The sequence below is a fragment of the Aythya fuligula genome, chromosome 20 (genome assembly GCF_009819795.1).
Source record: "Aythya fuligula isolate bAytFul2 chromosome 20, bAytFul2.pri, whole genome shotgun sequence".
NCBI lineage: Eukaryota > Metazoa > Chordata > Aves > Anseriformes > Anatidae > Aythya > Aythya fuligula.
Genome location: NC_045578.1, coordinates 10,304,529 through 10,331,434, shown reverse-complemented (window position 1 = coordinate 10,331,434; position 26,906 = coordinate 10,304,529). Strand labels below are relative to the sequence as shown.

At 53.1% G+C, this 26,906-nt stretch overlaps 2 protein-coding genes across 2 annotated transcripts; both read right to left on the bottom strand.

The window, feature by feature from the left end:
* Positions 1 to 1,259: 1,259 nt before the first annotated feature.
* VEZF1 (vascular endothelial zinc finger 1) lies at positions 1,260 to 12,980 on the bottom strand. Its single transcript, XM_032200849.1, has 7 exons — positions 12,858 to 12,980; positions 7,269 to 7,966; positions 6,528 to 6,591; positions 5,349 to 5,532; positions 4,350 to 4,550; positions 2,047 to 2,091; positions 1,260 to 1,699 (listed from the first exon to the last, which is right to left on the bottom strand). The coding sequence occupies exons 1-7, from the start codon at positions 12,888 to 12,890 to the stop codon at positions 1,272 to 1,274; spliced, it is 1,653 nt and encodes a 550-aa protein (XP_032056740.1). The 5' UTR covers positions 12,891 to 12,980; the 3' UTR covers positions 1,260 to 1,271.
* A 9,939-nt stretch (positions 12,981 to 22,919) lies between these two features.
* Positions 22,920 to 26,606, bottom strand: SRSF1 (serine and arginine rich splicing factor 1). Its single transcript, XM_032200862.1, is given in 5 exon segments — positions 22,920 to 24,993; positions 24,995 to 25,069; positions 25,338 to 25,510; positions 25,763 to 25,947; positions 26,235 to 26,606. Coding segments are annotated over 5 exon segments (774 nt in total). The 5' UTR covers positions 26,429 to 26,606; the 3' UTR covers positions 22,920 to 24,846.
* Between the last annotated feature and the right edge of the window lie 300 nt (positions 26,607 to 26,906).

The following is a 26,906-nucleotide window of genomic DNA, read 5'->3' as shown; positions in this document are numbered from 1 at the left end:
CGTAAAAATGATGATGTTTGCAAATATTTACAAAGTTGAACAGATTTGCACAACACTTGATTAAGAAATAGGGGAGAAATTAAAAGACGCTCTCTGCTTGTCCTGAAGGGGCATCCTACCTAGTTAGTGGTTAGAATAAAAACTGTATACAATTTAATATAAGACAAAACTTCTAGTGAACAACTAACACGTCTGTCCCCTGCTGTAACACCAGCAGGTTTTGATTGGGAAGCAGAGGGCATAAAAATCATACCCAGTGCCTCCAGAATCTTCCAGCTTAAAGCAATATTTCTTAAGTTTCAAAGCACTCCTTTTGCTCCTAGGTAAGAGTCCCATAGGGGTCTGACTGTTCAGAGACCATGTTTACATACATTTCGACTCCTCTTCTGTCAGCCATGGCTGTTTCTCACCAAACAATAACAGTTTTTTTTAAAAAAAATGTTGACTACAATGCTATATTCCCTTAGGGTAATATGTTGGGTAATATTTACATCTCCAAATATCAGGTCACAATCCCTATTATATGTTGAAGTTAGAATGATAAGTTATCATATGCTTTGCATATCAGAGCTGGTATCACCTTTCCCATAGGGAATGCTGCCTGAAATTATCATATTCCCAAAGGTAAAATGCATATTTAATCCAAAATGCATTTTTTTTTTTAAATGACAACATTGTAATGCATTTACTCATTTAAAAAAAATAATAGAACAAAAAATAAAACAAAAACAAAAAACAAAACCAAAAAAAAACCATCAACACAGACGAAGATTCTACACTAGCCCAGAAACAGTGGACTTAATGACTGGCAAGTTAAAATCAGCCATCCACATCCAAGGGGTCTTTGCTAGTGTTTAGATTAAAATAATTTCCTAAGTTATTTGGGGGACAAAACATAAAACTGTTTTTTAACGACTTTCTTAAGGAAAAACAAAACAAAACAAAACAAAACTCTGGCAAATATGTATCTGCTCTAATTTATCATCAGTCAGCTAAAAGGTAAAACTTACTTTAAATGAAGTGCTCCAGTGAAACTCAAGGTTGAACCATGTGAGCCAAATCAACGGGGGAAGATGCTACTATGGTCTCTGATGGTGCATGTTGCCCCAGTGTCGTAGTTTGAATTTATTATTAACTATTTAAAAAAAAAACAATAAAACAAAACAAACAAAACAAAAACAAAACAAAAAAAACAAACCCCAAAAAAGAACTGCTGGTAAGGATTCCACCTTAATCCTTTTTAATACTGTTTAGAATTATTTTTTTTTTTTTTACCAGGGAGGAGACGTGGGCAAGGCCTGGGGCAGGAAAGGCATGCTCTCTACTGGTCTCATCGCTATATTTAACGGACCAGCTAACGTCATCGGTGTGGGGAGGTTCATGGGAGATGTTATAGTGACTGGATGCGCTATATTCACTGGAGCGGTTACTGGGGTGGGTAAATTGACTGGTGTGGTGAGCGTTAATGGAGATGTCATGGATAACGGACTTGTTATAGTTACAGGATGCCCTAGGTTCATCGGACTGGATATATTAACTGCACTTGATACATTTACTGGACTTCTCATGCTCATTGCAGCTGCCACTGTGACTGGGTTTGTGATAGTCCCAGAAGCCACAGAGGACGTTATATTGAATGGAGTAGTAAGAGTCACAGGCGTAGTAGCAGCAGTGGAGGTTTGGCACAAGTTAGCAGCTTCTAAAAATGAGACATAAAAAGACAAAAAGTTTTTAACACATAAAAAACCATGGACAAGATTTAAAAAAAAAACTGAACAGAACAAAACAAAAATCAAACAAGTACAGATACAAATTCTGGAATCATTTTCTTTAGGAATTATTAGTAAGTTAAAACTGTTAACATTCTATAGCCTAAAGAAATATAAACTCTCATGCAGTTCATTTGAATTCAATATTTTTTTTTTCCTGGGAAGTCAAGCGAGGTTGTCTTATAAAGAGGGTTTCGACGTTCATAAAAACAGTATCGTACAATCAAAGAAATCCTCCCAAGAGGAACATTATAAATAGAGGAGAGAGTGTACATACCGAATGGTACGTACTCTATAGCCTTCTCAAAGGTGAACTGACATTCTGTGAAGGTTTTAAAAAGTCATTATTAGGGACTGATAAGCAAAGCTCGTTTCAATATTTACCTGCTTATTTCAGTCTTAATTACTCCTACTAAGTCGTCCCACTGAGCACAGCACTTCTACTTAGCAATATTCACGGCTACCCAGTCAGTAGATTTTTCAACCCCCATCATCTCCTCAGCTTTCACACAAGCTACAGTCGCACACCAAGCTTTGGTTTGGTTTACTCTGTTTTGCAGTAAGCAGGAATTAAGTGCCGAACAAGGAAGACCCAGGTGGCCAGTGCCCGGCCCTGGTCCCGGTGGGGTCTAGCAGGGCTGGGCACTGGTGGAGCGGGCACCGGTGGTCCGGGACGCAGCGGAGGGATCACTAGGCATCAGCACCACCTGCCGGCTACCCAAACTAGAAGGCTCCAAAAACAGAAGCGGGCTGGTGGACGTGGGTAAAGGAAAGGGATGGCTGCTAGAGAAACCGACAAAAATATATTCTATGTCAACATTACGGCACTTCTAAGACGTGTCTTATTCCACATTTGTAGGGTAGGACACCAAGCTCAGTCTACACCCACGTTTCAGGAGGTAAGCCAGGAGCAAAGAGTCCACTCTTGCCACTCGGGCAATACAAATGTACCAAGACAGTTAACTTTGAAAGCAACATTAGCCCCACTCAAGGGTTACTGTTGGTTCTTCAAAGTCCATATCTAGGAGGGGTGGGAAGGAAGGGAAAGAGTAAAAAAAAAAAAAAAAAAAAAAGTAAAAAAAAAGTGAAAATAAATAGCATTAGACTAAAAAAAAAAATCCCATATAATGTTGTAAAGCCAAAACAACAGGTGGCACTAGCACAGGAGAACCAGCACGAAAAGAGCAGCACACAGGCACGACACTGACTGGGCTAGCTTCACCTTCCAAGCACTGTAACACACAAAGAAACACCCCACCCCCTGCCCCTTCCCCACTTCAGTTAAACCAATATCATCAATTTGACAACACTTTTCCCCACCCGCCTCCCTCGCCCACCACTCCGTCCAACCCCCCTGTTTTTGTTAAAGTACGTTCAATAACCTCAGTAAGAAAGGAAGGGAAGAGCAAACAAGACATAGGAAGGAACAGGCAGAAGAAAGTTACTCGGAGATTTTCTACATCTGACACTCGTTTGCTTTATCCATTTAGTGGCCTGATCATACCTAATGTCTGTTATTACATTTTAACACATTTTAAAACTGTTTCTAAACTGTCAAATCACAGAATTCAATTGGAATAACAATCAAGGAGAAAGGAGCTAGCAGCCTAATACACAAATAAGACCTAGAAAAGAAAAGAAAAAAAAAAAAAAAAAAAAAAGGAGTGAAGAAACTGAAAGGAAGTTTAGGAGAAAAAGAAAAAAAGGTGAGTCAAGAACATTTATTACTAAAAACAGCTAGTGAAAAGCAGCAAGTGGTCACTAAGAACTTCTTCTAGAACATGTAATCTGCAGGAGACACATGACAGGCATTAGAAATCAAACTGTTGTGAAAAGAATAAGCTGGCAATAGCGGGAAGCTTTAAACTACTCTACTCCAAACAAGACACTGCACTGAAGCAATCTATTCTTTACAAAACTGTCGCACTGACCAACAAAAGGAAGCTATTCGATTTCAGTTATGGTAGGATAAGCGTATGTAAGCTGTGTGCTAGCAACAATGAAAGGCACTATCGCTTATTAGCTAATTTTGTGATAAAAAGAGAGATGGAAGAGTCAGTCCTAGGAGTTTCAGAAAACTTCATGCAAATGCAATTAAGTCACAGATAAAGTGAATGGAATAAACTGGGAGAGAAACAAGAAAAGGGACACAGGAAGCATTCACATGCAAGCCAGCGATGATGCAAAGAGAGGGTGTTGTATGTGTGTATATATATACATACAAATATATATATGCACACAAGTTAACAACCGGTAAGTATGCATAAACACAGCCCAAAACCACATGCAAGTCAAAAAAAACACACTCTTGCCTTGGAGCAGATACAAACATCCCTTTATAATTGATGACTGCTACATACACATTTAAGCACAGAGACCAACGGGAAGTAAGTAATAAAGAGTTCATTTAACAGCTTCATTTTGGTAATGCTACCCTCCTTCTAGTTTGCAGCTATTACTTCTAACACTGGGAATGAAACCGTCACGTAACCCATCCTCTTCTGACACCTGAAACTCCCCACGTAACTGTGAACTCAATTATCCTACAAAACCAAGACCGTAAGTATTGTTTCATTTTACCTTTCTTCCTTGCTTTGACGGCCTCTTCCCATAATCTCAGGGTCTCTACCTGCTTTCCCGGCCAACTTGTTACATGCTGCTGCTGCTGCTGCTGTTGCTGTTGTTGCTGCTGCTGCTGCTGTTGCTGCTGTTGTTGTTGCTGTTGCTGCTGTTGCTGCTGCTGCTGCTGCTTCTGATTGCTGGTCTCTTCACTCATGCATGCTATGCCAAGTAAGTAAGAACACAAATTCACCTTGAAAAGTTACTCTGTTTTCTGCTGAGATGACAAAGGCTTCTTCCAAAAAGAGTGCGTGGAATCTCGCAGGATTCCAAGAGGAAAATCACAGAGATGTTTAAAACCATATCATTAATCATGCGCTTTATAAAACTACTTTTCCGAGGTTTAAAAAACAAAATGTAAATCAGGAACATTTGGTTTCTGCCAAAAATGAACCTCCTTTCTCATTATTTTATTTGTATTTTAGGAAGACTGAAATAAAAGACTACAGTGAGTCTCTAGAACTCAAGCCAATTAGCAAATTCCTTTTTTTTTTTTTTTAAACCTCAGCTACATTTTTCTTTTTTAAAAGGCCTTTTTTACTTTTTATTCCAAGTATGACAAAGTTTTCAGTTTACCTTTACATCACAGAACAGCATGTTATTACCCTCTGGCCACATTACAGCTCATCGTTTCCACCTCTACCAACTGCTGTAAATGCCTCGTATGAACTGGCTGGTGAAGCCAGAGCTGAAACCTTATACCTTGAAAAATATTTCACATCCAAATTTCGTATTAAGCTCAACAATCAGGCATTTTAGACATTCCCCATATCAGTCTAGCAGCAAACCAATTCCACGTATGCCAATTCCTTGAGCTAAAGAAGATCCTGCTATCAATATCTATTTCTAACAGGCGTGAATTCCCACAGGATGGGTACGTTCGTGCACGTTAACGTAACCAAAGGCAAATCCCTTTGCAAACACATTGTTATTAGAAATGTTTTTAAAACGTTCACCTACTTTTATTGATGCCTTGTTTACAGGTATTACAGTTGATACTTTGGCTCTGCCCGTGTGTCTTTAAGTGGCTGGTGATATATGCTGCACTCAGAAGTTTACCACAGATATTACACGATACCTTTCCTTCATGGCGCACCATGTGTGTCCGCAGTCTGTCTTTGGTGGCAAAGGCAGCAGTGCACGTCTATATGAAGGACAACAATTACACTTGCAGTGCAGACAGTATCATTGCAGTACGAATCGCATGCCCACTGTACGTTTTACCCTCTCTGTGCATAGGGTATCTGAGGCACACTGACAACCCCAAGTTCTACTTACATGTATGAGAAACCAAAATCAAACTGTTGAACAGAGACTGAAAGTTATCTAGTTGCTAAATGGAAGCTGGCTTACGAGATGACAAAAATCATACTCTAGACTATCCGAGTGGTCTTAAATAGCGCGTTACCTTACCTAGCACACTGAGAGGTAGCTTACAAAAACCGCCCAGAACAGGAACAGTTGCTATCTGATACAACTGTACTGCACAAATCTGAACTCGGTATCTTAAATTGCTCGATTATTTCTGTTTCTATCCAAATCAAAATAGGGAAGCAAAACCTTTTCCTGATGTCATTCTTTTCACACAAAACTTTCATTTAATGCGATGAGTCACTAAAAACACAGGTTGGAACATGAATACATATTCCAAGCAAAACAGTTAATTGCTCGAGGGCAGTCCAGTTATTTCCCTTTTACTAAGCCATCAACTGACACCAACTTGTGTTCACGTTCCAGCAAAACGGTGGATCCAGAATCAACCATCCCAATCCATTTTTAATGGCTGTACTGAGGAACACACTGCACACCTTTCTGCAGTAGCCAGCACTGAGCTGAGGACACCGTTACAGTCCTCGTGCTAAGTTAAGCGCGTCATAAAGCAGCGTAACTACATTGTTCTCTGAGAAAGCAAAAAGCCTCTAATCTTCCTACGGGCGTAGCCACTGCATCCTCTTAAACTGCCCCTGCACCTACATCAGCACCACGGCACAGCTGATAAGTAACTCAGATGAGACTTTCTTCCTAAACTTGCACTCCACAGAAAAGTCCAGGAGCAAACACGGTTCTGGGAAGATGATTCCCCTGAGGTTCTAACTACACAACGAGGCATGGTTCTTAATAAATCATGGTAGCCCTTACTTGGCATTTGAAGGGTCTCTCTGTTGAGTGAACATGTTTAACGTGACAGCTTAGATGATCAGGCCTGCACAAAAGAGAGGAACAGAAAAGAAAATGCATACTGTTACAAACAGATAGCAGTGACATTTTTGGACTTTGCGACCCCCTGCAGCCCCCAGCCCTCTGCACAGCCAGAACTACGTCCCCCTTACCTACCCGGTGACTTTGGGCTAGAGTAACACATGCGAGACCCAAGCTGCACTTTGAAACCTAACCACATTCTTATCCACCTGGAAATTTGGTTGGACCTTGTGTATAGATGACAGGCCAACAGCTCTAGAGGTGGAAGTTTTCTGTCGAAGGCGCAGCCAGCAGCAGTGCAAGCTTCCCCGCAGTGCTGTCAGCACGCCTCAGCTTTGCGAGGAGACGAGGAGGCAGCTGGCCTGCTGTGCCCCGCTCGGTCCCTGACCTCTGCCACGGCTGGTGAAGGGGCTGTGCCATCACCACCAGAGACACAGACACGTGTCCTGAGGCCGTGACGATGTTTCAAAACACTGTCATCAAAAAATGAGATGCTCTTGCTCACCGCCCGCCTGGCTCAGACCGAGACCCGGGCCCTAGAGGTGAGCAAGGCTCCTTTCCTCATCCCCTCGCCCACCTCCTAAGCGGTCTGCGCCTCCCAGCCCCTCGCTACCACGGCTCAGCCCTGCCTGGTTGTGAAAAGCCAATACTTGAGCTCGCCTGGGATTTTCTACATGGTACCTCGAGAAGCCTTTTCCACAAACACCACAGGTGTAGGGTTTCGTGATGCCACCTTCGTGAGACCTCACGTGGTAGGTCATGCGATCCTTTCTCTTGAAGCGCTGATTGCAAATGGGACATTCGAAGGGTTTCTCATCCGAGTGGGACAGCTTGTGCCGGTTGAGGTGGTACACGTCCCTGAAGGCCTTGCCGCACATCTCGCAGGCGTGGTTCTTCTTGACGGGCTTGCTGGGCTTCTTCACCGTCTGAGTCACTGACATGGCCGTGGCACCGGCGCTGCTGCTGGGGTTGGTGGCGGAGGAAGACGTAGTGACCGTGGACAGGATGCCCGCGATGGTGGAAACCAGCGAGCTTCGGCTGTTGTCACCAGCGATGGTGGAGATAAGGGGCACCATCGTGGTGGGAGTTTTCTTTGGCCGTGACACTAACTTTACGCCCGTGTGGCAGGACTCGTGGCGCCTCAGATGGTAGCTGTCCCTGAAAGCTTTGCTGCAGTAAGTGCACACAAAGGAGGTTTTAGGTTTTTCCTTTTTAATCCCAACAATAGCATCCTTTAACGTTTCTGCTGCAGGCTGAGGTTTCTGCGTTATTGGTAAGGGCAGAATCGGCTTCTGATCGGGTGGCTCAACAGCAGAGCTCAGGAGCGGCAACAAACTGTTCTGTGCTGCCTGCTGTTGGTGGTGTGAGGCTTCGTGTGCCTAAAACCAAACATTCACACTTAAATTCTACGGCCGGGAGCTCACTTCGACGCGCTGAGCACATTTACAGGCTACGGGAAAGCAAACTCTAGCCCGACAGCCAGCGACGCAGGGCTGCACGAGGTTAGGGGATTTTCCTGTGCGGAGGGTAACGCCGCTCGTGCTTTCGACGCGCACGCGGCACGGATCCCGCGGCGAGCAAGCGTGGCAAGGCGCACACCGGAACAATCAAACACTGAAGTTTCCGGAGGGCACCGTTTCTTATGGAAAACAAGGAGGCGCTTGTCAGATCTTTCCTCCCGTATCGCCTGATCTTTACATAACAGATAACTCGTTTTACTAACGATCGTATCAGGTGCCCCGGCAGGGCTATCTTTGGAGCTTATGAATGTACCGAGGGGGAGTTGCAAAACACCGCCCCGCCTCTAAACCTAACCCGGGCTTACTGCACGCCGGGGATTAGGCTGCAGCCGCCCAGAGCCGGGATGCGATAAGCCACCGTATTTAAACACCGTGCTCAGAGCAGCGTGCTGGCACCGAGACCAAGGCAGCTCGGGCAGGGAGCTGCCTAACGCAGCGCTTCTACGCCCGGCAGGCCCCCGGCACGCTGGGTGCTGACCGCTTGGTGTCTGGCAGCCAAGGAGAGGTCTCCTCTCCACCAGCAGGGTTCTGGGACGGGAGGGAAGCTGATCAGTGAGCTCTGGGAGGTGTCTGGATCCCGGGGAGGACCTCCAAGCTGCTCGAGGACAGCTGGTATGGAGAGGTTGGGAGCTACAGGAGCAGGGGGAGAAGCTGCGGGGAAAAGGCAGAGGGAGACCCTGCAAGTACCAGGGCAAACGGCCCTCAGCCACACAGGTTTAAGCGCTGCTTGTTCTGAGACAGAAAACGCCGTTCTCAACGCTCATCCTGTCAGAGCAGGACAAAACCCTGGCCGAAACACATTTGAAGTGGTTCAGAAACCACGCAGACCAACCCAGCCTAATGGAGCATTAAAATAAATCACTCCAGCACCTCCAGCACATCTGCACTCGAGACGTGCCTCGGTCCCAGCAGCCCGGTTTGACCCCGCTCTGTCTGTCAGCGGGGCAAGCCAGGTCTGAAGCCGAGTTTGGGGAGCTGGCCTTCCCCTCAGAGCAGCACCACCACCTCCCAGGGCTTCTTCCTACAGCTGCCTTCACCAGGCCCATGTGCTGCATGGCACCGTGAGGCTGGGACAGCCGGGTAAAACACTGCCTGCTTGCAACCCCTTTCATGTCTACATTTATTTTGGCTGAGGACGGGCAGTTGTACGAAGCACACCCCAGCTCAGGCTCTCCCTACGCTTGGCATCCTTTCGAGACGTCAGGATGTCCCGAAGCAGGCTCTGGGACTTGTCCTCAGTTCCATCCTGTCCCTTCGCCTCTCACAATCCCGAGCGGTGGCTGCAGCGCACCCAGCCGGCGTTTTATCTGCCCCAGCTCCAGGCAGTCGTGCCCTGCTCTGCCCAAGGCACCTCGGCTACTCCTTTCTCGGGAGCACAGTGCTGCTGATCCTTGGATAAAAGCCACCGGTGGCTACAAACACGGACCCACGTGGGCAGGAATACGTGCTCCATCACACCACGAGCCTAGCTGACAGGAAAGCAGCCCAGGATCGGCACGGCAACGTGGGACAAGACTTGCTGGAATCGTTACGGCCTGGGACAGCCCGGCCACTTCTGGCTGCACCTGCACCGGAGCACAGCCACACCGCTGCAGCCACCACAAACACCGGCCCATGGGGCCATATCACAGCAGCAGCTGCTGAAGAGCCCTACAGAGCTCTCCTGGAGGCTACGCTGCCGAGCAGGGCACGGCTCTCGCTTCATCCTCTCCTGTAAACTTTTGCCTGGCTCGAGCGACAGCTGCGGATTTTATCCGCCGGGGTTTCTAGAGCGCGGTGGTGACATCTGCGTCGCACGGGAAGGAGCAGAGCACGCACCGGACACACCGGCGGTGCGGCGTTAAGCAAGCTGTGTACTTGGGTACAGTTTTAATTTGGAAAAAAAATAAAAAAAAAAGTGAGATGTTTTATAGCCAACTTTCAATAAGCACTAAACAACGCTGTTAACTGCATCAGACGGCACTCAGGAGCACCTAAGGATAGCTCTGGAGATACAGTTTCAAAGGCGGAGAGCTGGCAGATCGGATAATAGGGAGCCCAAATCCTTTGGACAAGGTTCAAACTTGTGCAGTCGATGGGTATTTTTAAGCCTTGAAGTCTCGGCAGCACTCGGAGGTACCGAGGCGCCCGCTCCCACCGGAGGGCTGCGGGACCAGGAGGGCTCCCCGGCTGCGTGCTCGCTCTTACATAAGCCTGCTTAGCGCGGGTCCCAGCTCAGCGGGGTGATTTGTCAGCAACGCTCTCAACAACCCCTTCTGCAACACCACCGCTCCTCACTTTCCGAGGCCTGCATGAAAGGCTTTTTAAAAAGGATCAGGTGTTTGTTTTTTTTAATTATTATTTTATTATTATTTTTTTTTATCTTGCTGCCCGAGAAGGGAACGCAGCACCTGCTGCACGCCTCTCGCCAGCCGTTTTTATCCAGGCACGGCACAGTTTTACTTGACCTAGCACTAATGTCAAGTCAACAATTTTTGCCAGATTCTGATCGCCTGGGACAGGCTCTCATGCAAAACACCCTCGTCTATCACCAAATCTTTCTTTCCTGGGGGGCAGTAAATAAGAAATCCGCAATTCGTGACCCAGAGTGGTAGGACGTGGCACCACCAACTTCCAGTGCCAGAGGCTAAAAGATTTTTGCACTCAAGCCTTAATGCGAGAGCAACAAATTAGCGTGAGTCATATCTTGAATACCCTGTTTGATGGATGATTCCTCCCAACACCAACAGATACAACTTTCACTTTCCGAGCAGATACTAAAAGCGGTTTCAAAACAGGCATTTCAGGGACCGGCAAGATCCGGACAAGCACCGCTTATTCAACATTGTAATCGTTTCTTTCAGAAGATACAATCCATCAGCACGCCACCTAAGCACGACCCAGTAACTTTATTTGGAAGGAGCAGTTTACAGTTACACATCCCACCGCTACTGAGACCGACACTGAGACATTGAAACCTCCCCTAGAAGCAGTTTGCCAGAAGTTACAGTTTTACACGCTGGAAATTAACCTGCCTTTAGCAATCCTGCAACAGCTGGAAAGCACGTTCAGTAAAAGCCCTTAAAAAATAATTTGCGAGTGCATTCGGCCACTTGGTTTTGTTATTTAACTGATGGCAGGGAAAGGGCTGCGAAGGGGGGGGGGGTAAATTCACTTTTTGTTACTCATTTTAACTAATCTTTTGGATTTTGGCTGTCGCGCTGTTGGTAAGAATAGAAAGAAGAAAAGCTGAGGAACGGGAAGAAGAAAAGCACTTTCTAGTGCTGTCTGCTGGGTGCATCAGGATGCTCCCATCCTAAATCCTCGGCTTTAATGAAATGACTCGAGAAACAATACTCAGCATTTATCGGGAGGCCTGAGAGCTTTATTGCTGGGGGGGGGGGGGGCACGAGGAAAATTTCCACGTCACAGCTCCGTGGAGATGCTTCCAAGCCACACAAAACTGCGCGGTGGCAAAGCGCGCTGCCGACTCCTAATGAGAAGCAGCACGGCACAACCCGCCACCGAAGCGGAGCGGGGCCCCGCCGCTCGGAAACACAGCAAACACAGCAAACACCCCAAAAAAAAAAAAAAAACGAGGGCAGGCGGCGAGGAGCTGGCCGGGCAGCGCCTCGGGACAATCCTGCCCCGAGCGGCTCAGCCGGGTGCCAAAGGGAAGCCAAAAGTGCCCTGCTCGGGGGGGATCAGGCCCTGGGCTGGGGGAAATCAGGTGCCTGGTGGGGACAAGGATCAGCTCAGCACCGGTGGAGGGAGCAGGGGACATGGAGGGGAGTTTTTTTTTTTGGGGGGGCCCTGCCCCGATCCCTTCGCTCAACCCCGGCGGCGGGCGGTGAGTAAGCAGCCGGGCGCCGCTGGCAGGGAGGATTGTTTTACCTCGGGAGAGGTGCTGTGTGCCTGCCCGCTCCCGTTCTTCATTTCTTTCTTTTCTTTCTTTTCTTTCTTTATTTATTCCCCCGCTCGCACATTGCAACGTTAAAAAAATAAAATAAATAAATAAATAAATAAAAATAAAAGAAGAAAAAAATAAAAAAGAGCAAAAAGAGGTGAAAAACAACGCGGTAGCGGGCTGGTAAAAATAAATAAATAAATAAAAATAATAATAATAATAAAAAAAAACAGCCCGGGAAGGGGTCGGGGCTCGGGGAAGCGGCACCGGGGGGGGGGGGGGGTCCGTGTCCGAGCCCGGCCTCTCCTCCCGGTGCCCGTTCGCACACAACGAGGCTGGGGGGGGGTGGGGGTGTTAGGGGGGGGGACGGCTCCATCCCTGCGCTGCCTTTTTGTCGTGTTTTTATTTTATTTATTTATTTATTTGGGGGGGGGGGGGCAAAAAAAAAAATAATTAATTAAAATAAACAAACTAAAATAAAGGCCGTTTTGTCTGCCCGGGGGAGGGAGAAAAAAAAAAAAAAAAAAAAAAAGTTAAATCGATCCAAAACGCTGCTGATGGCCACATCCCCCCCCCCCCCATAACACACACACACAGCCGAAGGGGGGGGGGGGGGGGGGGGGGGGGGAAAGGCGGGCGGGAGGCCGGGCGGCGGCGCTGAGTGACAGCCCCGGCCTAGCGGGGAGCCCCGCGGCCGCTGAGGGAAGAGGAGGAGGAGGAGGAGGAGGAGGAGGAGGAGGAGGGCGGAGGTTGTTGTGTGTGGTGTGGTGGTTGGGGGGGGGGGGGGGGGGGGGTGGTTGAAGGGGAGGGGGGATTGGGGGGGGGGGAGTGTTGAGAAAGCGGCGCGGCGCGGCGGGGCCTCACCTGAAAGAGGAACGCGGTCCAGTTGGCCTCCATGGCGCGGGGGCGTCGCGGCCTGAGGCAGCGGGGCGGGTGGGTGGCTGGGTGGGAGGCGGCTCGGTGCGGCGCGCTGCGGAGCGGTGCCTCACTCCCCCCCCCCCCCCCCCCCCCCCTCCCGCCGCCCAGCCCAACCCAGCCCAGCCCAGCCCAGCCCTACAACCCCCGTGCAAAAACCCAGCGCCGGGGGGGCCGCAGCTACATGGAGCCGACAACAAAGCGGCGGCGGCGGCGGCGGCGGCTCAACATGGCAGCGCCTGAGCGGCCGCTTCCGCTAACCTCCGGGCTGCACCACTGCGGCCCGCAGGGGGGAGGCGGCGGCGCCGCGGCCCGGCGGGGCGGCGCGGGCCCGGCTTGGTTACGGCGCCGCCTCCCCCCCCCCCCCCCCCTTTCTGCTTTCCTTCCTTTCCCCCCCCCCCCCCTTTCTTCTTCTTCTTCTTCTTCTTCTTCTCCCCGGTGGCTCCTTGGAGGGTCCCGGCGGTGGGGATTTGGGCACCGGGAAATACGGGGGGGGGGGACGCGTGGTGGAGCAAAGCGGCGGGGCCGGGCTGAGGGTTGGGGCTGGTGCTGGGCTGGGCTGAGCCCGGCCGGCTCCCCCCCCCCCGCGGGGCTGGCAATGGGCCGGTCCCGCCTGGGGAAGCCGAGGCTGTGGCGAGAGAAGATGGAGGAGCGGGAGGGCGGCGGGGGGGGGGGGGGGGGGGGGGAAGGACGGGGGGTGCCGCCGCCGCTCCCGCCGCCGCCACCACCGCCGCCCCGGGCGGGGGCCGAGCCGCGCCGCCCTCCCCTCTCCTCTCCTCCCTCTCCTCCCTTCCACAGCCTCGCCTCTTCCCCTCCCCTCGCCCTCCTTCGCTTCCCCGCCCGCCGCTAACGGGGAGGGAGCGGCGGGGGCGGCTCGGCCCCGGGCTTCCCTCAGGTTCCCTCAGGTTCCCTCAGGCACTGGCCCGGGGCTGAGCTCCCCTGAGGCGGCCCCGCCGCCACCCCCCCCCCCCCAATTTTAGGTTTCCCCCCCTCACACACACACGCCCCGGAGCGTGGGACGCGGCACCTGGATGCAAATGGAAGCCGCAAGCAATTAAGCGGGCGCTCGCCGTTAATTAGGGCTCCACGAGCGGCCCTGGGGGGCACCGAGCACACAGCACAAGGCGAGGGGGTCACAGCTGCACCTCAGGGCACATAAAACGGACAGTTTGGGGACCCAGAGCCTCGCAGGACTCTGTTTTTCCCCCCTCCGGCCCCGTTTCCTCAGGCTCCCAGCTCGGGACGTGTCCCCAGGGCCTCACGGCGATGGAGCCCCCCGTAGTGCTCCCTCCTCCACTGGAGATGCCCGTGCTTTTTCCTCCTGTTGAGTATCACATTAATTATAACACGAAGAACAGTCCCTAAGCACCAAGCCCAGAGGACAGCAGGGTTTCAGGGCCGTGGCAGGGCGGTGAAGGTGCCCTGGTGTGGGCAGGACACTGGCCACGAGTCCCAGCCTGCTGCCTCGGCCACCGCTGTGCACTCTTGGGCAAGCCACCTGGCCCCGCGGCGTGCTCTTCCCCTGCCCTTTCTGAGCATTTCTTCACTTTACATTGCAAAACAGGAGTATTTCTGCTCGTACAATACAGAAGTATCTCTGCCAATAGTCACGCTTGCAGTAGTTTCACGCATCTTCAAGTTTTTTTTCCTTAAAAATCAGCACTGGAGTTGAGTGATAATGTCAAAACCTGCTTGCAAATAAAAATCATTTGTGTGGCCCCCTGCCCTGATGCACCCAGTGGGCAGCGCTGGCAACGTGCAAAATACCATCACCGGGCTGCAGGAGCCCTGAACTGGGACAAACAACCAACAAAAGCACCCAAATGGGGTTTTTAACTCTCGTGCATCGCCTCCTCCCAGCCCTGCACCTCCACGCTCACCTGTGGCTGGCCTTGGGAGCGCGTTGGTGCCCAGGAGGAGAAGCTCTGCCCGAAGGCAGGGTGACGAGGCCGCCGGTCACACCTCCACTGTACCTGCCCCTGCCGAGAGCCTCCCTCCTCTGCTGAGCCCCACGCTGCTCCCCGGCAGGGAGGGCTGCAGGAAGCCGAGAGAGAAACCCCACATTTAGAGACATTTAGGGGGGAAATGACTGCTGCTCGTGGTTATTTTTCTCCGGGTCGGTCAGATATTTTTGTTCACGCGTATTAATAAGGCTGGTGAGAGTGCTCTTTGTTAAAGGCTCCGACTCGCCTCAGCTAAAGGCTAAGAAACCTACCCAAGCATGTCACTGAGTCATCGAAGAAATCCCGATGAGCACGTAGGAGGCTAAACTTGACGTTCTTGTTGGTTTTACAGCTAAAGAGCCAAAGGGGCAGAAAGCACCTTTCAGGAACAGAAATGAGGAGGACGCTCAGCACTTCCTTACTGACCTGTAAGAGGGGGAAACGGGGAGTGGGAGCACTCGTCCCTTGGAGGAGCGGGGCTGAACCCTCAGCCCCTGAGCAGCCCGGGCCCCTCGCACACCAGCACTGGGGAGCGACGGCCGAGGCAGGCAGCCCCCGGAGCGGAGCAGAGCGAGCCCGAGAGCTGCAGATAACCCCCGAGGGGGGAACGAACTCGCAGGAGCTGAATTTATAAAGGGCAAGTCCATGCCAAACCTGACGAACTTTCCTTTACCCAGAATTATAACTGGAAATATAAAAAGCCACAGTGTTTGAAAACACGTATTTACATTTTACGTGCCCCAAAGCACAATAAACAAAGGTTAGATTTGTAAACTCTCCGTCTTAATTAAAGCTGCACTGCTTTGGACAAACCCACATAACAGGTGACTCGAAGTGTTATGTTGTTTAATTTATACCTTCCAGCTGCCTTAGTCATCGAGCTGGGACAGCGATAACATCAGCAGCCACCGTGCTGCTGCCTGGGTACCCGCGGCAAACATGCAAAGGGAATTTCTAGGGCAGCGGGAGCCGGGTGCCCCACTTAGCGCCGTCCTGAGGTGCCTCTTTCCATGCCTTGCAGAACAAAAACCTTCCCCGCTTCTTCCTTAGCGCTTCCTGCGTGGCAGGGAGGGACGGGGACACTGCCGGGAGCCCTGCCTCGTGCCCACAGCGATGCCCAGCGCCCGCACGCAGCCCCGGTGCCACCAGCAGCAGCAGCAGACCTCCCGCTGCTGGGTACATGGTATCCCCGGGGACACCAGCCTCGGGAGGAAGAACTGACCACGGTTAATCCACCAGACCCACCTCACGCCTCCACACGCCCCAAGAGGAGCCGCTTCCTCCACCGCGGCCAGCCACGAAGCGGTTAAGGAAGCGCCTGTGTGACGGGCGCCATTAGCTGGCCTGCGGGGACAGGCGGCAGCTGGATGCGGCCCCCAGCCCCGGGCAGGACCGAGCCAAACGCCGCCAGTTTCCTCCCACTCCCCCTTGCAGAAACACCCCGGGTTTTAGGGCTTGCGGTGGGACGCGAGCGGTGGAAGTGCACTTTGTGTTTCTGCCCTGCCCGCGCCTCTCGCAGGGGTCTCAGCGCACCGGGCAGGGGTCTGTGGGGCTGGGGGGGGGGGGATCCTGCCCCGCTGCGCTCCCTGCCCGGTGCTCTCCCCGCAGCGTGCCTGCCCGCTGACACGCAGCGCTCCGATTGCGCGGCGCGAGCGTGTGCTGGAATTGCTAAGAATAGAAAATGTTGTCAAATATTTCGGCTTTGGAGGAGCCCCTGGCTGTTTGTGCTCTGCTCCCGGAGCGACGCGGCGTGCTTTGAATTTCACAGCTTCGCGGGGCTGCGGAGCCCTCCGGTGCGTAAATAAGCAGAGACGATGTTACCGAGCCGGGGGCAGTTTCCCTTTTGCCGCTTTCCTAACTCCGCGTCTTCTCTATTTTCTCTCCGTGCAGCCTCAACTTCCCTTTCAAACTCATCCAGGAAGCTAAAAAGAGACAGTAAAATGTGAAGTTGGGAAACGCACACCGAGGCAGAGCACAGCCGTGACGTGGGCTGCAGGAGCAGGGAGCACGGCGGGGTCTGAGGGCACCGAGGGGCCGCACGGGTGGCTCAAGGAGCTGCGAGCGACCTGCCTGCAAGCAAGGAAAGCTCTCGAGAGGAGGCTGCTGTGGCCGTGCCCCGTGGCAGCCCGCTGCCATGGCTCATCCTGTGCCGTGCCCCCAGGGACAGTGCTGGTGCTGGTGCTGGCCCCAGGGCTCAGCAGGCAGCTGCCCTGCCGGGCTCTGCGCAGAGCATCCTCCTGGCCTGGTAATTAGCGCATCTGAAGGATCACTGCGCTTCTCAAAAGGGGAAAAGAGGATGCAGGAAATCACCAGCCAGCTTGGCTGAATTGCTGCGGAACGGCATTGCTGCGATCGATGGAGGAGCAGCGAGAAGCTACTCAAAGGGAAGGAGCTTCATCAGCGGGCCACAGCAGGGATGTCTGAGCGCTGCTCCGCTCCTTGCTTTCAGCACCAAACTTTGAGGTGCGCAGCAGCGGCACAGGGAGGGAACCTGGGGAGAAGCAGGCGGCTGCTGGGGCTGCGTTAAGGGTGGGCTGCGAGGCCGAGGGGCTCGTCCTAGCAGTGGGGTCACCCTCCTGCCTTCCTGGAGGCACGGGGCAGCGCCCCAGCACCCTGCAGGCCAGGGTGCCAGCTGCACCCACCGGCTGCGAGCCAGGCGCTTCTCACAGCAGCTGGGTGTCCCTGCCCTGCACGCAGAGCTGCCTCGGGGCCGGCCCCGTCCCCATGGTGGAGCAGCACGGCTAAGTTTAGCCCGGCCGCGCACGGGAAGCGGCGTTATCTCATCCCACCTCCTTGTCCTCAGCTGTGCGCACGCTAATCTCCGCCTGGCACCTTGAGCTCAGAGCTGCCCTGCGCTGCAAGCGCCCTTTTATTTTGGTCATCTCCGTCACAACTTCTTCCCACCGGGCAGCCGCTGTCATCCGTTGCGCGCCTGGCACCGGGACGGAAGCGCTGCTCCTCCCGCTGCTCGCCACGGGGATGTGTGGCCGGCTGCTGGCTTCTCCCCTATCTTTGGGCACAAGCAAAGCGCCTGCAGATGCCCCACACGCAGGGCTGCCCCTCACGGCACACGAGGTGCATACCGGAGGCAGCCCTGGGGCAGCCACAGGCACGGTGCCAGCGGTGCCACAGCTCCGGTGCCGAGCAGTGCGAGCCACCCACGCTTAACATCAGGTCTGGTGTCATTCCTCAGTTCTGTGCACAGATGGGATGCACACAGAGCCAGAATTATTCGTCTCCTACAGCTCGGAGACCTTCTGGGGTGCACGCCGACCCCCAGCAGACCATGCGGGTTTGCACCACCCTGCCTGCCGTGGCCTCTGTGCTGCACCCGTTGCAAAAGCTGCTTCCAGCTTTGCGCCGGATTGGAGAGCTCCAGGAGAGGCAGCGCGCAGCAGCTCCTCAGCGGCGTGCTCCTCCGGTTAATCACCAGTGACCATTTTTAGTAATAATTCCCGAGGGGCTGAGGGCCGCGCGGAAACATCCGCTCCTGCCTCGCTCCCCTTCCCACCATCTGCCCCGGCTCCTCGGGCGCAGCAGGTCCGGGAAAAAAAAACCAGCCCCTGAATTAGAGCAGCCGAGCCGGCGAGGAAATCCGAGCGCTAATCCCCGAGCTCTCGCTGGCACACGGCAGAGCTCCGGAGAGCCTCCCTCCGCCCCGGCCGCAGCTGGAGGCCCTGGGTGACGCCGTGGGTGACGCCGTGTCACCTTCCCGCAGGGCTGCGGCGAGTGGGTGGCTGCGGAGGCAGCGAGGTGCAGGGCAGGGAGCGGTGGAGCCGCGGTGCCCACAGCGAGCGGTGGCCCCGGCGCCGGGCAGGGATCCAGCCCCTCGCGTGCCTCCGTGCCCGCGCTGCCCCGGCTTGTTTGCTCTTCGCTGTTTGCTTTTGCAGGACCTGTGGGTGTGCGGAGCCGAGGGGGGTTAAGCTGGTTTGTGAGGGATGGATTTTCTCAAAGTAATCGATGGTGGTGTGATCGCTCGCCCTGCTGGGCTGGGGCGAGCACCCGGCACGTCCGAGCACGAGGCTCTGCCCCGGGGCTCCAACAGCTGCCTGCGCCCTGCCGCGTGGACTGCCTGGGTGTCCTGCAGTGCTCGCGGAGCTGTGCCCATGCCAGGAGGGCTCACGTGTGGCCAGGAGGCTGCAGCTGCTGCGTGCCAGGGGCTGGGTGCGGGGAGGCCGTGGCTGCCAGCCCTGCGAGCATGGGCAGAGGCCGAGCCTCGGAGCGCTGCCATGTGCAGGGGATGCGCCGCGTGCTGCCAACCCGATGTCTCATTCCTAAAACCCTGCACCATGCTCTTCATCACCCTGCTGCTGCCGCTCGGTCAGAGGAAAGCTCACCACCCAAGCCCCTGCTCAATAATTAATCGTAAAACGTTTGGGATTAAAGACTTACCTGTCCCTGCAGAAATGCAGCACGAAGCACGGGGGTGCCGCAGCCTCACCTCGCCGCCTGCAGCTCCTCCTGCACTTTGGAGACCTGCACACGTGGAGGGAAGGAGCAGCGCCGCGGCAAAGGGGGGCAGATTCAAATTCAATGCAAAGCAGCGTGGAGGAAGTTTTTCCTCGTGCTGCTCCAAGCCTAAAACAGCGTCAAAAAGTCACCAGAAAAAGCCAGCCCTGCTCGTCGCTGGAAGGAACGCGCCCAGAGCTCAGCAAACTGCCGAGTTCCTGCAGGTGTTTCGTTTTTAAATCCCCACTCCCGGGGGCCACGGGTGCCACCCCATGGGTGCTGGGGGCTTTTTGCAGCCTCAGCTCCTCCCGCAGTGACACAGCCCCGTGCTGGCCGCTCCCAGGCGCACGTCCCTGCGGTTTGGTGGGGGGGGGATCACAGCATCAGCCCCCCAGGGCACAGCCCTTCGTGTAAGGAATGGGTATTTTTAAAATCTGTTAGACCCAAAGCGTGAAACCTTAGCTGACTCATACAAATATGAAACTCTCTTACGGGATGAATTAAAGCTATTAAAACAGAGGTAATTACTCATGCGAACAATGCCCCTCTCATCTCTTTAATGATCACGCAAATTAGTGCATAAAATTACGTTAATAGCCCCGTAACTGCTGCACAGGCACTCAGACCTCCGGTTTGCAGAGGCTGAGCTTCGGAAACCCGGGACTGAGCAGAGCCAAATTGGGGCCATGGCACGGCGAGGGCAGGCGAGACCCCGACCCGTGGGGGTCCTGTGCCAGCCCTGAGCAGCGGCAGGAGGGGGAGCGCAGAGCTCGGCACCCAGCAAACCCCTCGGGTACGTCGGGCACCGCAGCCTGAGTCACTCCCGCCCTCGTGCGCACAGCAGAGAGGTTTTGGGGAGCAGCCCTTGCTCAGGGAGCTACTGGGAATCTCGCCGCAGCTTCCATCAGTTCGGCTTGCTGTTTGGAAGCCTCTCCTGCAGGTTAAGACGAGCCGTGCTTCCCCGCGCGGGGGCAATCAGGAAGGTTTTGCACTCAGCAGAGGGGGAGCTGGATGCTCGCTGAATCTGCAGCTGGCTTTGGCAGGGCTAGAAATCGTTAAACACTTCTGGTGTAAAGCTAAAAACGACGGGCTGCCGGCAGGAGTGAGAAATCTTGGGCCACAACTGATGCTGCCGGAGCCGTGAACGCGCCCGCTGTCCTAAAGCAGAAGTTTCTGCTCAGAAAAACCCAACAAACTAACAACAAACAACAACAACGACAAAACCCCAAACTGTGGTTTCTGGGAGAAACCGCAAGTTTTCTAACCAGTTCTACTTGGGTGCTAACGTCAGGTTCCTTGAATGCCCCGCTATCGGCGTGGATCGGGCAGGGCAGCTCCCTCCCTCCCTCCCTCCCTCCCTCCCCGCACAATGCCGGCAGTCTCCTGCGGCACTGCAGGCAGGCAGCTGCAGAGGCTGAGGGTAAAAAACAGAGGGGCCACACAGCTCCAGGGCAAACAATTGCCCTCAGTGTACCAACAAAACCACGGCTCCGGAGGCGCGAGGCCGTCCCAAAGGGCAGGTTCCCTGCGCACGGAGCGGGCAGTCAGCAACGCCCAGGGGATGAGGGGCACGAGCCCAGCTCCACGGGGAGGCAGAGACACCCGAGGAACCCCCTGCCCGCTTCCACCCTGCTTGGACGAACAAAACCACCCCGGAGAGGGGTTGAAATCCCACCAAACCCATCCTGGAAGGAGCGCTAGAACAGCTAACGCGGTCTGGCTGCCTCCCTCCCAGCATAACCTGTTTCTGCTAATTTATGGAAGCCAATAAAACAAACCCCGAGCGAGCTGAGCCCAGCAGCAGCAGCTGCTCAGGATGAGTGCTGAGGATGAGTCGCCCGGCCCATGCCTGGGAGCGAACATTCCCCGAGAGAGGAGTTCAGCGGGCGCTGGCTCGGGTTAATTTCCACCCCACAGCCCCAGGCGCCGCAGGGGGAGACGTAGAGCCCAGGGCGCTGCTTTGGGCAGGCAGCGCTCCCCCGACGTGGAGCTCTCACCCTAGCTACCTTAACGAGCCCGCAGCGAGGCGGTGCAATTAAAACCAAGAGAGCATCAAAGTCAGCCTCCTCCACCTGAGCAGTTCCAGCGCTGCCAACGCGGGTGCACGGCGCCTTTCTGACACCAGCTCCTCGCCTGCAGAGCCCATGGCAGGTCCAGGAAAAAAAAAAAAGGCACTTGGGGAAAGCCCTGATCCACCCCAGTTCAGTTCCCTGCGCCATCAGAGGCACGTTTGGCTGTTAACGGTAGCACAATAACAAAAGATCTTAGAGGAGGTCTAGAGGCACAGAACACAGCAGAGCTCCGCACTGCAAACAGCTTTATTGGGGGATCCCAAAGCATTTGACAAACACGGGCGCTGTCACAGCACCACGCAGCGCCTGTCACACGCAGCACAAGGTGAACCCGACCGCTCTCCCTCGACGTGGGAAGCCAAAATGAGAAAACTTCCGAATTGCTCCGTTCCCTTCCCTTTTCCAGGTGAAATGAACACACCGCTTCCACTTCGATGGGAGGAGCAGCAGTTTTCGCTCAGGGGGACACCGCCACCAGCCCGTTAGGAGATCAGACTTCAGGAGCTTTGCACGAACGAGGAGGGGTCCAGGAGTGTCAGCACAAACACGGTGATCTCCTCTTCCTCGCCCCCTGGGGAGGGCCGGCCTTCCAGCACCGTGATGTTTTACTGCTGCCGCAAACCACCCCGAGATATCAGGAAGCAAATGCTCACCAGGGATTTGCCACTCGTGCCCACAGGACCAGGCTGGATGTTTTTAAAGCCTCGCTTTGTGACTGCTCCAAGTCTCACCTTTCTTGACCACAGGTGACAGAACTGATCAGAACCCAAGGGTTTGTGGTTTGGGGCCGAACTCCCCAGAGCTCGCCCAGAGAAAAATTTCTGACAGCAGCACCCCATCCCCACATAACCTGAGCACCATCTGCCCTCAGCTCACTGGCACGCTCCGAGACTAACAAATGGCTATGGATGGTGCAGAAATCTTCCTCAGCGCTGACACCAATTCATCGCACATTTAACTTAAATCGAACACAAGCAATGTTATCCCAGATAACTGATGGCACATCCCCATGGTTGGCACTGAACTACGAGGACATTCACCCCGGGAAGGTGCTGCAGACACACCTGGCACCCACGAGTGGCAGCAAGGCCGTGACCCAACCACCCATGGCACAGCGCTTGCACGCAGCTCCTGGTAACCCCATCACTGCCCACCCCCTGCACAACGAGCCTCAGAAGTCCCCAAAAATTGAGAGCACGAGCACTGGGAACTGTTACACACACTGTCTGTAACTAGCACTTAGCAGAGGGGACTGAGCGCCATTCACCTCCCATTACTCCCCTGCGCTCCCTTTCCTTGTTACCAACAGCACTACCAGGATCCTTTTTTAAGCAGATCGGATTCCTTCTTCTTCTCCCCCACTCTGAATCCTGCCCATTTCCCAGGGTACTGCTCCCTTATTCAGAAGCTCCAGCACCAGTGCTTCCTGTGGAACAGCAGATCTTTGTTGCATACAAAAGCTTTTTGTCTGAAAATGTGAAATTTAACAATGTTACGGTTTCTGGTGGCAAGCAGACTCGTTATCAACAAATGATGACAACCATGCATGTTTTTTTTAAAAATTTTATTTGTCAAAGAAAAAAAAGGCAGTAGCCAATTGAAAACCTACTTCATCTTTAACTCCAATTTTTGACTTTAAATTTAGAGAAACGACTTATTGATTTACTTTGTTTAAACAAACCCCCCTTTTTCCCCTTTAACGTTTACCATCTACTCGTGCTGAATCCTTCCAAGGAGATTGCTCCAGCGTACCTCTCCAGGTCCTCGCTTTGCTCCTTTTACCAAAAAATGAAAAACTCCATCGTGCATCATAAGGGCTCCAATCGTCAAAAATAGGAAAAAAAATATCTTTGGAATAGCCAATTGAGTTGAATAAAAAAATCCACACGAATGCGGTTTGGTTGGGGCAGGAATCCACTCCTATGTTCCTGGTAATCTGATCCCGCTCCATGAATCCTTGCAATTCAGCCTCCCTATCCTATCCACATTATGATTTGAATCCAATGATCCAGCTCCAAGGATTGGGATCCAGTGAGCCCTCTCCAATCCAAACCTTTATAACCAGCAAAACCAAAAAAGAGGAGGCAAAAAGTTAGATACTGTAATGAAAAAATAGGATTCTGGGGAATGATCAGTTATGTTTGCCATCAATTAATACAGATGTACATTAATAACTATCAATTCCCCAAAACAAGCTTTTGAATGGTGATGCTAATTTTCTTTTTTTTTTTTTTTTTTTTCAGAAATGTTAATTATTTGGAGGAAACATCGTAATATTTACATATGTCAACTGAAAATGCCAACATACTCATTGCTCGTACGGTGGTGTGCTACAGGTTTTGTGGTTGCAAAAAATGTTTATGAAATTGTAAAAGTTTACTGCTAAAGCTATCCGCCTACTGTATGTCTAAGCTATAACTAGTACTCCCAGCTGGAAGGTAACAAAATTAACTAACTGGAGTTTTCAAGCATATTCGTCAGTCAATTGTGAATTAGTCTGAGGGGAAGGGCTGAGACTTAAATTATTCCCAACTAGGTTTTCTATTTTCGCTTTCAATTCTGGTACTTTAAAAAAAATGAAATAGCAACGCTGTATCAGTCACACAGAGGACATGCAGATTTTAGCAGTATTGATATTATACTCTGATTTGAAGATACCCTTCATCTACAAGTGTACAAATACTACGCAACATTAACACTTGTAACCAAATGCTGCATGACAAAGTAAACCAATACTCCCACCCCCGTCCCGGTTTGTTCCTTTAAAAAACTAGAATGGAATAGAGAATTACAAAAGCGAGTTATTTAGCCACAATTGCCAAAAAAAAGGTTTTAAGGAGAAGAGCAATTGTAGTCTGCAGTAACTAAAACATGCCTGAAGAAGTGACACGTAGGCGCACGTACTCAATTAACCTGTCTCTCAGTATAAGGTCAATACTGCCAAGTTCATCTGTGACAATAGCACTTGGAGTCATACCATTGCCTCCATTATTGATCTGATCCTCCTCAATCCTCCTTTTGACAATCCTAAAATGATTGACATGTGCTCCACAATCCTTTAATCCAAAGCATTCTTAATCCATCTCTTCAGATATGTCTACAGAAAGACACACGAAAAGGCAAGATAAAATATAAGATCCCCCAGAAGAGACAAGTTAGCCACAAACATCCCAACATCCCCAGCTCGTATAAACCATAGCTGAACACTGAGACATTTACACAGCAATACCACAGTTTGAAGAATGTTGGTATTTAACTAGAACTAAATTGAAACAATCCTGACTGACATCAATTAAAATACAATTTACCAAAGACATGAGGGGAATGTTGATGTTACGGAGCAAATACTCACTAGGGATTTTACACAAGAATGCAATTCAACACTTCAGCCAATTTGAATAAAACAGTTTGAATTAAAAAAAAAAAATTGAAAGACTGTACTGAGTAAAGGAAAACTGTGTACAACATGGGGTTCTACAAAAAGATCAGAGCTAGTGATCGTTTATGTACGAGATCGGGATCTGCTGTGGCGGGGAGAGTAGCGTGGAGATCCTCTGCTTCTTCTTGGGGAATAACTGCGGCTTCTGCTGTTGCTTCGACTACGGCTTCTGCTACGACTACGGCTGCGTGACCGAGATCTTCCATAGCTTGGACTTCTTGGACCATCAACTTTAACACGGATGTAGGCAGTTTCTCCCTATTGAATAGACAGAACTTTCGATTGAAAGGTCTAGGCTTTAGGGCCATCTTTTTAGGCATGCTGACAGACTGCGGATATCGTTTACTAAAGCACAGAAATAGACACCAAAGCCTTAATAAAGTCTATTCCGTGACAAACTGACCACAGACTTAGTTTAGCTGCTTTGTGTTTTAAAACAACAAACACCACACATTCCTTACCTTCAGCTCCTACTGTTAAGCCCTTTGTATCCAATTCTGGCCAAAAGAGTAAGTATGGAACCTACCTCATGAGATCTAAATTTAGTGTTATCCAGTTTTCGCACAGCGTAGGTCATATCTTCCTTCCGTACAAACTCCACGACACCAGTGCCATCTCGGAAAACATCAGCATAACATACATCACCTGCCTCACGCATGTGATCCTTTAAATCCTGCCAACTTCCACTTGGAGGCAGCCCTAGATAAAAAAGCAACACCTTGCTTTACAACCCCAGCGTATTAGCATTGTCTGTAGATACAGCACAGCAGACAGGAGAGGCTACGCAGCAAGCAGGCACTGCCTCGAGGAGCTCTTAGCAGCCAGGAGGAGTGCTCTGTGCAAGCTACACGAGGAGATGCTTTGTAGGAAGTGCTGCAGAGCTGCATCGCCCCTCACAGCTGCGAGGACCGAGGGTGGGGAACGCTTGGGCTAGCGAGAGCAACGACTCACCCGAGACGATCACTCTGTACTCCGAGCGTCGCGATGGGGGCCCGTACCTGCCCCGGGGGGCTCCTCCACCTCCACCTCCTCCACCTCCTCTGCCGGTGCCCCGGCCGCTGCGAGGGAACTCCACGCGGAGGCGATACCCATCGTAATCGTAGCCGTCCCGCCCGTACACGGCATCCTCCGCGTCCCTGCGGGCCGGGTCGTGGCGGTGAGCTCGGCCTCCACCCCCCTCCCCGTTATCACCGCGCCCTGCCCCCCCCCAGCCGCTCTCCCCCCCCCTCCCTCCCCCGCCTTTGTTCCCGCTTCCCGCCGGCCCCTCCCCGCCGCCCCGTTAGCGCCGCCTGAGGCCTGGGAGGAGGGGGGGGGGGGGCGGCGGGAGCCGGGCAGCGCCTCAGCAAGCGGGGGGAGGCCGCGCAGGGCCCGGGGCCTGACGGCGGGAGGAGAACGGGGGATGGGGAGAGCAGCGGGGCCTCACCTGGGGTCCTCAAACTCGACGAAGGCGAAGGGCGGCCCCCCGCGGCGGTTCTTGAGGTCGATGTCGCGGATGGCGCCGTACTTGTAGAAGACGTCCTCGATGTCCTTGGTGCGGATGTCGGGGGGCAGGTTCCCCACGTAGATGCGGCAGTCGTTGTTGCCGGCCGGGCCGCGGATCACGCCCCCCCCGGACATGGCGAGGTCGGCAATGGCTGCGGCGGGGCTGGGCCTGAGGCGCGGGCGGCGGCGGCGGCGGGCGGGCGGTGGCGGTGTCGGGGCCGGGGCCTGGGCCGGGCCGTGCGGACGGGAGCTCTCCTCGCGCCGCCTCCCCCAACCGCCGCTGCAAAATGGCGCCCGCGGCTCCCCCTCGCGCTCCTGCTGCGCGCAGCGATCTCACCCCCGAGCCGCAGCACCTCCCGCGCGGCCCCGCGGAGAGAGGCCCGGCGACGCGTATCCCTCCGCGCCCTCAGCGCCCGCTCCTGCGCATGCGCGCCGCCGCAGGAAAGTAGTCCCTCCGTTCGCCGCTCGCCGCCGCCTCGCCGCGGAAGGCGAGGCCTCGCCGGCAGCTCCGCCGCCGGGCGCGGGGCCTCAACGAGCGCCGCGTGCTGCCGGTGGGGCCGTGCAGCTCTCCCCGCCGCCGCCTGTCTGTGCGCTGGGCCTGCCTGGCGTCACG

What these genes read in the sequence shown, in the direction of transcription:
- VEZF1 (XM_032200849.1), bottom strand. Translation starts at nt 12,890, where the DNA reads ATGGAGGCCAACTGGACCGCGTTCCTCTTTCAG. An exon ending in TGTGGAAAAGGCTTCTCGAG is followed by an intron (nt 6,592 to 7,268) that starts GTACCATGTAGA and finishes TCTTTTGTGCAG; the next exon opens with GCCTGATCATCTAAGCTGTC. An exon ending in TAAACAAGGCATCAATAAAA is followed by an intron (nt 4,551 to 5,348) that starts GTAGGTGAACGT and finishes TACTTGGCATAG; the next exon opens with CATGCATGAGTGAAGAGACC.